The sequence below is a fragment of the Xenopus tropicalis genome, chromosome 5 (genome assembly GCF_000004195.4).
Source record: "Xenopus tropicalis strain Nigerian chromosome 5, UCB_Xtro_10.0, whole genome shotgun sequence".
Lineage (NCBI taxonomy): Eukaryota > Metazoa > Chordata > Amphibia > Anura > Pipidae > Xenopus > Xenopus tropicalis.
In genome coordinates, this window is record NC_030681.2 from 138,138,340 (window position 1) to 138,151,335 (window position 12,996).

At 46.6% G+C, this 12,996-nt stretch overlaps 1 protein-coding gene across 3 annotated transcripts; it reads left to right on the forward strand.

Moving 5' to 3' along the window:
• The first annotated feature begins 1,831 nt into the window (after nt 1-1,831).
• On the forward strand, nt 1,832-12,354 carry klf11 (Kruppel-like factor 11). Of its 3 annotated transcripts, none has more exons than XM_012963098.3 (4): nt 1,832-2,063; nt 6,605-6,865; nt 8,591-9,518; nt 10,297-12,354. In XM_012963098.3, exons 1-4 carry the CDS (start codon nt 2,049-2,051, stop codon nt 10,593-10,595), a joined length of 1,503 nt encoding a protein of 500 aa, XP_012818552.1. In that variant the 5' UTR covers nt 1,832-2,048; the 3' UTR covers nt 10,596-12,354.
• Nucleotides 12,355-12,996: the final 642 nt, after the last annotated feature.

Sequence of the window (12,996 nt, forward strand, 5' to 3'; positions counted from 1 at the left end):
GAAATATATTTTATTTTGCACAGTCTATCAATTTTACCCAGTTTAATTTTTACACTGAACTGTTCCTTTAATGCAATGTTACATAATGATATGTAGCTTTCTATATCACAGCACTGCTTGGCTGCTCACAGTTACAAATTCTGCCTGGTGTGCAGTCATTTCCTGTTATTTACCCCCACCCTAACGAGATTACTGCCTGCCATATACACAGAGCAGAGAGCATGGCACTTCCTAGGATGCCATGAACTGACTGTTCAAGGATGAAACATAAAAGCACACGTCACAAAATGTAACCTCTGTTCTCTTGTGCGACTGATATGTTCTATAGCCTAGCAGCTTCCAAGCCAGTCACTTACTGTAACGAGCAGGGGACTGAGTGGCAAAGCTGATGGCAACCAGATAACAGCCTTGGTCTAGAAAGAAGGCTGAAAATGCATATTGAGGGTAATGCCACATGGCACACATTTTGTTGCATCAAGGCATATTACAGCACAACCTCCCTATATCGCTTAGTTGGACCAGTAACTGGAGAAGACATACAAGACAAGCCCCAACAGATTTTTTAGCTGATATTCCTGAAAGGCTTATAGTGATTGGCTGCTTGTGAATAGATCACAGGCAGCTTATTGTGTCACCTCTATGGGTAGCCAACAATAGCATCTCTTTGGGTATGTGAGTAAGAGAGTCAGTGAACTGAAGGCCACTTCCTAGGATGCCATGAACAAGGATGAAACATAAAAGCACACATCACAAAATGTAGTGACCTTTGTTCTCATGGTGTATAGAGAGCCAAGCAGGCATGATATATAGAGAGCAACTAACACTATGTAGAGGCAATTAGGCTGAAAGCATGATATATAGAGAGCAAGGCAGGAGGCTATTTGGATAGCAGCACTATGTATAGGCGGTTAGGCTATAAGCATGGTATATAGAGAGCCAGGCTGTACGGATTGCAGCACTATGTATAGGCGGTTAGGCTATAAGCATGGTATATAGAGAGCCAGGCTGTACAGATAGCAGCACTATGTATAGGCGGTTAGGCTATAAGCATGGTATTTAGAGAGCCAGGCTGTACGGATTGCAGCACTATGTATAGGCGGTTAGGCTATAAGCATGGTATATAGCAGCACTATGTATAGGCGGTTAGGCTATAAGCATGGTATATAGCAGCACTATGTATAGGCGGTTAGGCTATAAGCATGGTATATAGCAGCACTATGTATAGGCGGGTAGAGCTATAAGCATGGTATATAAAGAGCCAGGCTGTACAGATAGCAGCACTATGTATAGGCGGGTAGAGCTAGCAGGGAGGCTATACAGATAGCAGCACTATGTATAGGCGGGTAGAGCTAGCAGGGAGGCTATACAGATAGCAGCACTATGTATAGGCGGGTAGAGCTAGCAGGGAGGCTATACAGATAGCAGCACTATGTATAGAGAGCAGCACGGTGCCTGTGGGTCAGTGGGTTCAATGCCTGCGTTCCATTTGCCTCGCTAAACACGCTTAGTTTAAAGTCCTAATAAACCTGAGACCTTTGCTCTGGGTCAGTGAGTTCGCCCCTTCCCAGCTGCCATGCTGCCTCCCATATATAGCAGCGCAGCCCTACACACACCATAAACACAACGCCTGCCCCGCTAACCAGCAGTGTGTTTGTAGGATTATTTTGAGGAATGTGGGCGGTCCCTGAGTGACAGCCACGCCCCTGCCCCGGACTCTCCCCCAGACGCTCCTCCCCTTCCCAGCGGCACGACCTTTCCCCTACTTTCCATGTCCCACAGTGGAGCCCACAGTAGGGCCCGGCTCTGTCAGACACGTCCCGCCCTGGGTGCATGTCTCCTGCACGAGCTGATCACGCACTAAAGCCTGCTCCCATTGGCTGGCGTGGAGGCCGGCTGCGCTCTCATTGGCTGGGGTGGAGGCCGGCTGCGCTCTCATTGGCTGTTGTCTCCCTTTCCTCCTGGAGCAGCTTTCTGTCCTCACCTAGCTTCCTCCGCCTCCCTCCTCCCCCGGTGCGGCTGTGTGTGTGAGTGTTGGAGCCGGCCCTCCCATGCAACATGACGAGGTACATCCCCAATGCAAAGAAGCAGCTTGTTATTGCTCATGAGCAGCCTGGCTCTGGCGGGCGGCACCGGGACCTGCTGCTCCATCTCCATCCTTTGTTATAGAGTAGGAGCCTCTAATCCATTACTTACGGTCTATCAGAGCCCACAATGCTGACTGTATCCAGTGCCGACATGCAGGACTCGGTAAGGCATTTATCCTATTCCCTTTGTGGGTTTTTAGGCTCTGTGTGAGTAGGTACATTGGAGGGCTTCCTATGTATTTCTAATGATACCCTATATATTTGTATATGGGCACCCTCTTAGTGTTACCCTATTGATGTGTATATAGGCACCCTGCTTATTGTTACCCTATGTATATGGGCACCCTCTTAGTGTTACCCTATTGGTGTGTATATAGGCACCCTGCTTATTGTTACCCCTGTATCCCCTTAGTGTTACCCTATTGATGTGTATATAGGCACCCTGCTTATTGTTACCCTATGTATATGGGCACCCTCTTAGTGTTACCCTATTGGTGTGTATATAGGCACCCTGCTTATTGTTACCCCTGTATCCCCTTAGTGTTACCCTATTGATGTGTATATAGGCACCCTGCTTAGTGTTACCCTATGTATATGGGCACCCTCTTAGTGTTACCCTATTGATGTGTATATAGGCACCCTGCTTAGTGTTACCCTATGTATATGGGCACCCTCTTAGTGTTACTCTATTGATGTGTGTATATAGGCACCCTGCTTATTGCTGCCATATATATGTATATGGAAAACGTCTTAGTGTTACCGTATTGATGCGTATATAGGCACCCTGCTTAGTGTTACCCTAAATATGTGGATATGGGAACCCTGATTGTAGTTACCCTATATATAGGCACTTTGCTTATAGTTACCTATATATGGGTACCCTGCTTATTGTCACCCTATATATGTGTATATGGGTACCCTGCTTATTGTTAGGGGTATATGTACATGGGCATAGAGGGCTATCCAAGTACTATCTGTGTGAGGTTCATTCTGCTGTGGGTATATATAGTAATCAGTGTATGGTTCCTAAGTATATTATCAGGATAAGTCACCCAGCAACAGTTGTTCAACTACAAATCCCAGACCCCTCAGAGAGCTGTACGTAGTTGAGCAGAGGAAGGGGCCACAGGGTGGGCACCCCTGGGTGTATGGGTCCCTATGTGTGTGTCCCACTGCCCTGGCAGTGCTGTTCTTGCTGTAATGGCTGCATGCAGACGTGCATTGGAGGAGCTAATGGTTACAGTGGCTGTTGGTGCTGGCTCTGTACAGCCTGTTATGCTATGAGGCAGCTGAGAGGGATGCAATCAGGCAATTGCTGCGTGGTGCTCCTAATATGATATAATCTGACTGGGGGCAGAAATCGCTTCAGTACGTTCGGATGTTTCATACAATGGAACTGTTAGTGGCTTCTGCCCAGTGATGAGAATACGGGCTATTTCCTACACCGGATGTCAAAATACCTGCTAGCGGGTACGGGAAATCGCCCTGCTTCAGCGTTATCCCCTCAAGCGGCTTCCAGGCGAATTTTGACTTGAGAGCCAGCCCCTGTGCCGCTTAGGCACGCCCCCTCCACTTCCGGCTCCTCCCCTATTCGCATGTGCCCGCCCTCTTCACATGGCTATTTTAATGCATGACGTCTTTCGGTGCTATATTTGGCCCCCGAAGCACCGCCCCCTTGGAGGCAGGGCTAGAGGGTGGGCGGGAAGACTAAAGCTTGTTGCGTTTTATTGTTTTTGCGGATTGCTGAAAGTGACAAAGGGAATAAGTGTGTGTATATGTGCTATAGGGCTCTGAGAGAGCAGGCATGGGTACATTCTGTGGGAACATTACAGCGCAGAACTCCCACTCACTGCTCAGCCTGAGCCCCGCACGTACAGAAAGTGACAAACATCCTGTGAGGAGAGGGGCGCCAGTCAGCTGACCTGCACCGAAACTGAACGGGGTGTGGCCTCGCCAAACAGCATCTCCTCACTTGTTTGTTACAATGGTCTTGTGACTGTGGGGAGATACCAGTTACAGAGTGGTGCCGGGGTGCCTGTGAGTGGGCTCAGTCTCCTGTAGGGGGCGTTGGGTTAAAAGAAATATCCCGTTTTCCTTGTAGTTGGGTTACAATGAATTAGAGTAATAATCACATTTTATATGGTAAAACCCAGATCTGGGATGAGGAATATGTGGCTGTGCAAGAACTATAACTCCCAGAAGCCCATGTTAGCCTATGTATATAGTGCTGTTAGTATGGGGTGGAACATGAATGGCTTCCCAAGTAACTCATTGTGTGATGGTTCTATTTGGCTTTTATCATGTAACAACTCCCAACATGCTGTATATACAGAGGGGGGAAAGGTGGCCTGTCCTCTACACTCGGGAGACATGCAGAAATATAGGGCTGGGAAAGTTCTATATTCATATTAATTCCTGTGTATCCCCAGCGCTTCAGCTGCACAATCAGCCTGGCAATAGCAGGAGCAGATAGTCACAGCTGGTGTCTGACATTTTGCTTCAATTTAGACAGTTTTTTTTTTAATGATAAGGCTGTTAAGGGATTCTGGGAGTTGTAGTTCAGCATTAGCTGGAGTGTAGATGTTCCTGTTAGAAGCGATCCCCCGCATCTGGACAGGTATCAAAGGTCAGGGGTTGGCCCCTTCTCTGCTGCCATAGACTACGTGCCATTATGAAGGAGAAGGGAAAGGGGGGGGACGGGTCACATGACTTTGCTCCCTCAGTAATGAGCAGTGTTTTTTTAGGTAGAAATTTTGCCTCCTGCACTAATCCAGGCTGCCGGCAGCACATTTAGGGGCGCAGGCTGCTGGGTGGCAGGGCATGTAGGGGCGCAGGCTGCTGGGTGGCAGGGCATGTAGGGGCGCAGGCTGCTGGGTGGCAGGGCATGTAGGGGCGCAGGCTGCTGGGTGGCAGAGCATGTAGGGGCGCAGGCTGCTGGGTGGCAGGGCATGTAGGGGCGCAGGCTGCTGGGTGGCAGGGCATGTAGGGGCGCAGGCTGCTGGGTGGCAGGGCATGTAGGGGCGCAGGCTGCTGGGTGGCAGGGCATGTAGGGGCGCAGGCTGCTGGGTGGCAGGGCATGTAGGGGCGCAGGCTGCTGGGTGGCAGGGCATGTAGGGGCGCAGGCTGCTGGGTGGCAGGGCATGTAGGGGCGCAGGCTGCTGGGTGGCAGGGCATGTAGGGGCGCAGGCTGCTGGGTGGCAGGGCATGTAGGGGCGCAGGCTGCTGGGTGGCAGGGCATGTAGGGGCGCAGGCTGCTGGGTGGCAGGGCATGTAGGGGCGCAGGCTGCTGGGTGGCAGGGCATGTAGGGGCGCAGGCTGCTGGGTGGCAGGGCATGTAGGGGCGCAGGCTGCTGGGTGGCAGAGCATGTAGGGGCGCAGGCTGCTGGGTGGCAGCAGGATACATTAGTACAGTGTATGAGACACTGCAGCATTTATTATGGGGCAGGGATCTAAAGGCACCTGGCTTTGTGCAGGTTATACATATGATTAGTTTATTGGGGGGGGGATTCCTTTTCCATAATATAGTGCCAGTGAGAGGGGCACGGGCCTGGGGTGCACAGGAGGCTCAGACGGCACTAATACTGACACAGGTCATTTGAGGACAGAGCGACCTGCTGCCGGAGCCCCAGACATTACGGGTTGGAAATCCCTCCTGATACCGCTCAGGTCACGTCTGTTTATTCCTAACCTGGCACCTTGCCTGCAGTCCCAGAATGCCTTTTATGTGAAATTAAGGAATAACGAGATGTTTGTCTTCAGCGCTGGAGTCACCTCCCCCCCCTCCCACCTGTCATAAAACGCACTTCCACCCACATAAACAGCACCATTTGTCTACTTTCTGCTCTGTAATCAAAATAGAATCATTATAAAGGACTTGGTAGTGTCATTTGCACAAATGTTGTGCTTAGAGACAGGAGGGCTTGTTCACTAACTCTACATATATTGTAGCGCACTAACCAATCACTGCTTCTAGAAGTGATCTAAGCTAACTGTTTGGTTGCTATGGTCACAGCTAAATGAAGGGTTGATTTATTGGTATCATGGTGTAGTGCTGCAGAGGAAGGGGGAGGAGCAGCCCTATGCCCATCTTTGCCTATTTACATTATTTTAATTAAGTGGGAGCTGCCATGTTGCTTTGGGTTTCCCATGTAGACCTAAAAGATTCCATATTAATGCAAGTCAAACTAATGGCAATTCTCTTATTCATCTAAGCTAAATAGCTATGTCAAGTGGGAACTCCCTACTAATAGTACTTGCAGTTGGTCATTAGTAGTACTAGTATCAGTTGGCTGTAACAAAATAACCTGTGCAATAGACTAAGCCCTAACTCCTTACAGTTGTCATAAGGGAAAGGGATTCTAGGATCAGAGGTCCCCAAATGGTGTGACTGCCCCCTGTAGGTGGTGGGGGTTATAGCCTGGGAAAATACTGAATGAAATTGTCAGCCAGTGTATGTGTATATATAATAACTGATATTTAGCTTTTATGTTGAAGGCCTAACACCCTCTCCTTCTCCACAGGTGGACTTCATGGATATTTGCGAGTCCATCCTTGAAAGGAAGAGACACGACAGCGAGAGGTCCACGTGCAGCACTTTAGAGCAGAATGATTTTGAAGCCGTGGAAGCGCTGGTGTGCATGAGTTCTTGGGGGCAGCGGTCACATAAAGGAGAAGTGCTCAAGATGAGACCTTTAACTCCTGCCTCCGACTCGTCCGACTTCATCATGCATTGCGACTCCGCACAGCAGCTGCCCAAGGATTATCATTCCATCTCTATGCTGGTAAGTGGCCATATATGCCCATCACCCAGAGAGAACCCACACAGACATGGGGAGAACAAAACGCCACACCAATAGTGCCTTGGGCAGAATCAGTCCTAAGGCTTCAGCACTGCAAGCCACCAATGCTTACCTTTTTCTCTTTTTCAAACTACTTACTGATTGCTGGGGTCAGGGACCTTAGCAACAGGAGAGCATGGTAATGTTAGTTTAAAGAGTCAGAGTAGAAGGAATAGGAAACCATGAAGCAAAGAGCAAATAGGGTTACAGTGATTGCTACTGGAAAGTTAATCTTTGAGTGAACTTGCCTTTTAATGAGCTATTTTCATACAGCCAGACATCCAAGGCTATAAAGCTATAGTATTTCATGTGGGTGTGTAGGAAGCATTATGCACGCTGGGCTGGCAGCATTATCTTGTTTTTGTAACTGGGCTGTTTACTTCCTCTCTGTGCTGTAATAATTCCTTTCGTTCCAGGTAGAGCCTCCCCAGAGCCTGGCATTATAGTGCCATTATATCAGGGCTCACCAACCCCACAGGCGTCTTACCTGTTACTGAGCCCCTGGCAGGCTATTCCAGGGATGTCTCCCCTGTGGCTCTGGGAGCTGTAGTTTAGCAACAGAGGTAGATTCAGTGATAAACAAGTTTATTTAGTAGCCTTGATAGGCCCCTGTCTTTATTTTTTCTAACCTCACTAACCATGCTTCACTCCAACGGGCCCCTATAATGCTAAGTGCCCAAGTCAAACACTCTTTCTGCCCAAACTTATTGCAGACTCTGCTTAAATGGATAAATACATTACCTTACCATTTAATAATCACAGGGTTCAATGGGTCTTCATTTTTTATTTTTTTTTGTGGTTTCTAAATCATTTAGCTTTTTTTTTTTTTCATCAGCTCTCCAGTTTGGAATTTCAGCAGCTACCTGCTTGCTAGGATTCAATTTACCTTAGCAACCAGGAAGTGGCTTGAGTAAGAGACTAGATTATGAATAGTAGGGGGCCTAAACAGAAAGATAAGTAACTAACTGTAGCAAATATAATATTATTGTAGCCTTGCAGAGCAATACTATTTTGGCTACTGGGTCAGTGTCCCCCATTTGAGACCTCGAAACAGGCAGAAGGAAAAGGCAAATAAATGAGAAACTATAAAAAATGAAGACCAATTAAAAAGTTGCTAATAGGCCATTCAGTAACATACATGATGCGCAGGTCCTTTTGTATTATTTAGGAGAATGTGTCTGTTTTTTGCACTTTGTAAAGGACCCTCAATATTCCCTGTGTGATATCCATATTAGAACCAAGCTAAAAAGCTTTTATCTGATGATTAAAATGTATGATATTTAGTCTTTCACCCCATTGTATGCACACACAAAGCCGTTATATTTTCTACCCAGTCTAGCAGCTCTGTAAAGCTGCCTTGATCCGACCCCCCCCCCCCCTTCCCTTACCACCTAAATTCTGTCACTTGGCTGTTGCCAGCATTACAGATTGTGGTCTGCCTCCAGTGAAGCTCGCTAGCTCTTGTACTCTGCTGGGTAACCCACCTCCCTCTTATTGTGTGGGTGGTGCTGTACTAGAACAAATGTACATGTACATATGCTTCTTTGCATTTACATGGGATACAAATATGTCTAGTACAGTTATATGTATTAGAAATTCTGCATACAATCATACATGTATATGCCAGTGTAATGAAATATATTTATCATGTTTTTTCTCTTTTTGCAGTGTATGACTCCACCCCGCAGCCCTGAGTTTGCAGAACCCTGCACTACGCTCCCAGCTGCCTCCCAAGTGACATATTCTAAGCCAGTAACAGTTATGTCAAGCAGTTCTGCCTGTTCAGTTAGTTCTTCAGTTGTGTACAAGCCACTGGTTTCAAGCATCCCCAGGGCACCTTCTCCGGCAGTGGAAGTATGTAAGCCATGCAGGGCAATGGCCACCAGCGTGATACGCCACACAGCCGACAGCTCTCCTTTCCGTCGCATACCCGAGCCACCAGCACAAGCAAAAGCACCAGCACCTAAATGCACTGCCGAAAAGAAACACAAACCTGATCATTCCAAACCCCCTGAAGAAGCACCAGCCCCACAGAACCCTTCCCACACACTGCATCGGCCTCAGCCCAAACACCCCTGTACGGGCAATACAGAAGCAGGCAACCAGCAGCCAGTGGCATTTGAAAATGATCAGCCTAAGGAGGCCAACCAGTTGCTTCCCATTTCTGTTCCTGTGTCCAGCTCGCCGCTGCTCTGTCAGATGATTCCAGTTACTGGGCAGGCAGGCGTTATTTCTGCTTTTATTAAGCCTCCTTCCCAGCCGATTTCTAATACAGTAAAGCCTATTCTCCCCCAGTCTTCCCCCGTCTCCCAGCCAGTGCTCATGGGAGCTCCAGTGTCTCAGGGTGCTTTAATGCTTGTGCTTCCTCAGGCTCCCATCCCCCAGTCCCCCCAACAGTGTCCTCAGACTCTCGTGGCTGTAGGTAACACTAAGCTCCTCCCTCTCGCTCCAGCCCCTGTTTTTATTGCTTCCGGACAGAGCAGCCCCCCACAAATGGACTTCTCTAGAAGGCGCAACTACGTCTGCAACTTCTCTGGGTGCAGGAAGACCTACTTTAAAAGTTCCCACCTAAAGGCGCACCTTCGTACACATACAGGTGAGTCTGTTGCCTCCATAATGGAGTAAATGGGGTAGTCATACTCCAAACTGACATTTAAATTGATCCATGCTTTTTACAGTCACTTGGGCTTATTTATGATCACCAAACAAAGTAACTCCAATACATTAACCCATAGCAAAGTTAATTGCTCACTGGTTCCTACAGGCTACTGCATTGATGCAAATCAACCCTGGCAAGCAACCATAGTCTAAGCAACCACATAGGGGTTTAAATTCTCAGAAAAACATCCCAGTAGCATCTCAGTAGATTGTAATAAGGTAATGTAATAATAGGATTCAACAGGAGACATTTACTGGTCGGCGCTTTAATTATGGAGCACAACAGCCACAGAGTTTGAAGTCCTGATATGGTTTGTTGTTATGGAGCTGAGCCTTTTCCAGGAGGTAGTCATGTCTTGTCCCAGGACCACCAGGCCTTCACTGACAGCAGAATTGGCACGGCATGATATGTATCGAAGGAAATCTTTCAGTGGGTAAAGTTTGTTACAAGGGCAAAGTTTGCACTTACCGAGCAACAAGCCACAGCAACCAACCAGAAGTATTTACAGGTCTATGGCAGTTAGAATAATAAAGGAAACCTTTGTCAGTTTCTAAAGGTTACTGGACCTGGGTGGTACTACTTAACCATTAAATCAAGGCAGTCTTGTCTAAGGTTCATTTATACAAAATCCGAGGGAAAGTGTAGCAAGTTCTAGGTTATTGCTATATTTAAACGCCTGTGTGATTTTTGTAATTTACCAAATTGTATTTTGCAGGGGAAAAGCCATTCAGCTGTAACTGGGAAGGATGCGATAAGAAATTTGCTCGCTCTGATGAACTTTCCAGGCACCGAAGAACTCACACAGGGGAAAAGAAATTTGCCTGCCCCGTGTGTGACCGCAGATTCATGCGCAGTGATCACCTTACGAAGCACGCCCGGCGACACATGACCACAAAAAAAGTGCCCGCTTGGCAAGCGGAAGTTGGGAAACTGAACAGAATCTCTGGGACAGACAAAGTACAAAGTTCCGGCCCATCACTTGGCATGGTGGTGTCTATGCCCGCACCGATCTAAAACTTTGTGCCAAATGTAATATTGGACTCTCGGAAACTCCAAAGACTTCAACTGTGCCCACCGCATTCGCCAGTGATGCCCTGGGGCCCATCCAGTGTAACTCTGTGTGACACAACTTCTAAACAATGCAAGTTTATTCTGTTTTGCTAACCTCACTGACTGACACCATATCTTGTTCTGGCAATAAGCAAAGACTTTCCTTGGAGCGAGCCTGCTCCATCCAGTGCGGACACTTTTATCTGCTTCCTTGACTTTATACCTTGTTTTGAGCAGAAATAAAAAATAAGTATATGTGCATTTCAGGCTTCCTGGCAGGTCCAACTTCAGGGCTTGCTTATAAGGGAAGCAAAAGAGAGATCTTGGCCAAGATTCTTTGTGGCAAAATCTGTGCACAGGATTTAAGGATGTGTCAGGCAAGCTTCAAGGAGGGAATGGTTGGCTTGGACCATAGGATTTCATTAGATAAAGTGTAAACTAAGGCCCATGGCACAAGCTCTTTCAGGTGTTTTGGCAGTCCTTTCCCATGCCTAAATTTACTTTTACCCCAGTTGCTGGCAATAGAGATGTGTGGAAACACCAGAACTATCAATTCTGGCCTCAAAATGGCTACATGTGCTATAGCCCTAAGGCACGTAGGCAGCAATGCTGTATATGGAAACCCCTGCCTTAGCATCTGGCCAAATTTAGGAGATTGTTTATTAAAATAGAGCAGTGATTTCTGGACTTTTTCGGGCTAAGCACCTCTTTTGAGACCACACATTTGGCTGGGGCCCCTTTTAGCTTATAATAAGGTTGTAAACATCATAATATTTGGGACAGAAAATGTGCTCACCCCAAATTTCACTTGCAAGCTCAGCTTTTTGGAGCATCTAAGGTGGAATAGGGGTCCTTTATAAACAATAGGCAAATTTGTACCTGGGCAGTAACCCATCAGTGTTCAGTGTTGAACTGTCAGCTGGCTGAAAAAGGCAAAGCACTGACTGGTTGCTGTAGGTTACTGCCTAGGTGCAAATTTGCCCAGTGTTTATTATTGAGCCATCTCCTAATCTAACTGCTATTTAGTCTTCCCCCCACAGCCTGGGGACCACTGCCTTAGAGCAATAGGGTGAATTAACATCATACAGTGCTGCCATGGGGAACTGAAAACATTAGAGAGGGAAAATATACTATATTTTAAAGAATATACCTTTCATTTTTTTCCCTAAAATGTAGACGCAAGTATAAACGTTTCGCTTACTGCGAGCACAGGGTGGTCTCACCTTGCATTCAGCAATACAGTACCATGTGTCATGCTGGCACGTCCCTTGACTTGGGGGCATGATTTGGAACTGCACCACGGGATGGAATTGCCATAAGCAATTAGTGTAGTAAGTCCCTAAACCAATTAATATATAATAAATTAAAACTGTGTAGTTGGTAAGCCTTTCCTTAATACCTTGCCGTGTCCATTTGGGAAAATAAATGCTTCTACAGGGTATGTTTCCCCTTTAGTATTTGGGACAATCCATGACTGCTGCTTTGCCTGTGTTTTTTTTTTCCATATTCGCACTGTACAGTACAGTTTATTATATTACATAAAAACCGGCCAGATAGTTAACTTTATTTTTAACTCCAGACAGACGTTATGGTCACTTTGTATGTCTATCAAAGGGAATTTGATACAGCTTGTTTAAGTATATTGCACTATTCTTTATATGTAATGTTCCAATGTACGTTATTGTCCTGTATGTATTAAATTGGTTTTCTTTTTTAACACGGACCTTGTGTGTTGTGTGGCTGTGAATGAAAGGGTTGGCATCACTGGCATTGGGTATGAATTCAGTGCAGAGTGGCACCAATGGCTTGTTCTAGTGGTGGGGATGGGAGCTATTGTAATGGGGAATGTAAGTATATACTTAGCTTTACTCAGTGTTAACAGGGGCACTGTAAAAGGCAAGAATATCCTCTTCCTTCGCACCCCCACAGGGCCCTGGTATTTAATGCCAGCCTATGACTAACCTAATGCTATCACCCCACCAACTGTGTTGTCAAAGTGCTCATTAAAGGGCTCATTTATTAAGTTTGGGCAGCTGCAGAGTGCCAATAAACTGGTGCCACACTTGCTCCCCACACTGACCCACACATGCATACACATATATATTCAGAGCAAATGGTGCTATTAGGCACAGCTCTTGTTCTTGACCATACATGCAATGCTGACAGGTGCTACTTAAAGGGGTTGTTCACTAAAAAGTTAACTTTTAGTAACTTATAGAATTACTATTTTTATTTTAATTATTTGCCGCCTTCTTTTGACTCTTTCTAGCTTCCAAATGGGGTTCACTGCAAGGCTTACAATTTTATTGTTCTCCTCATTTTATATTCAGTTCCTCTTCAATTAATATACTAGTCTCTCTGGTTG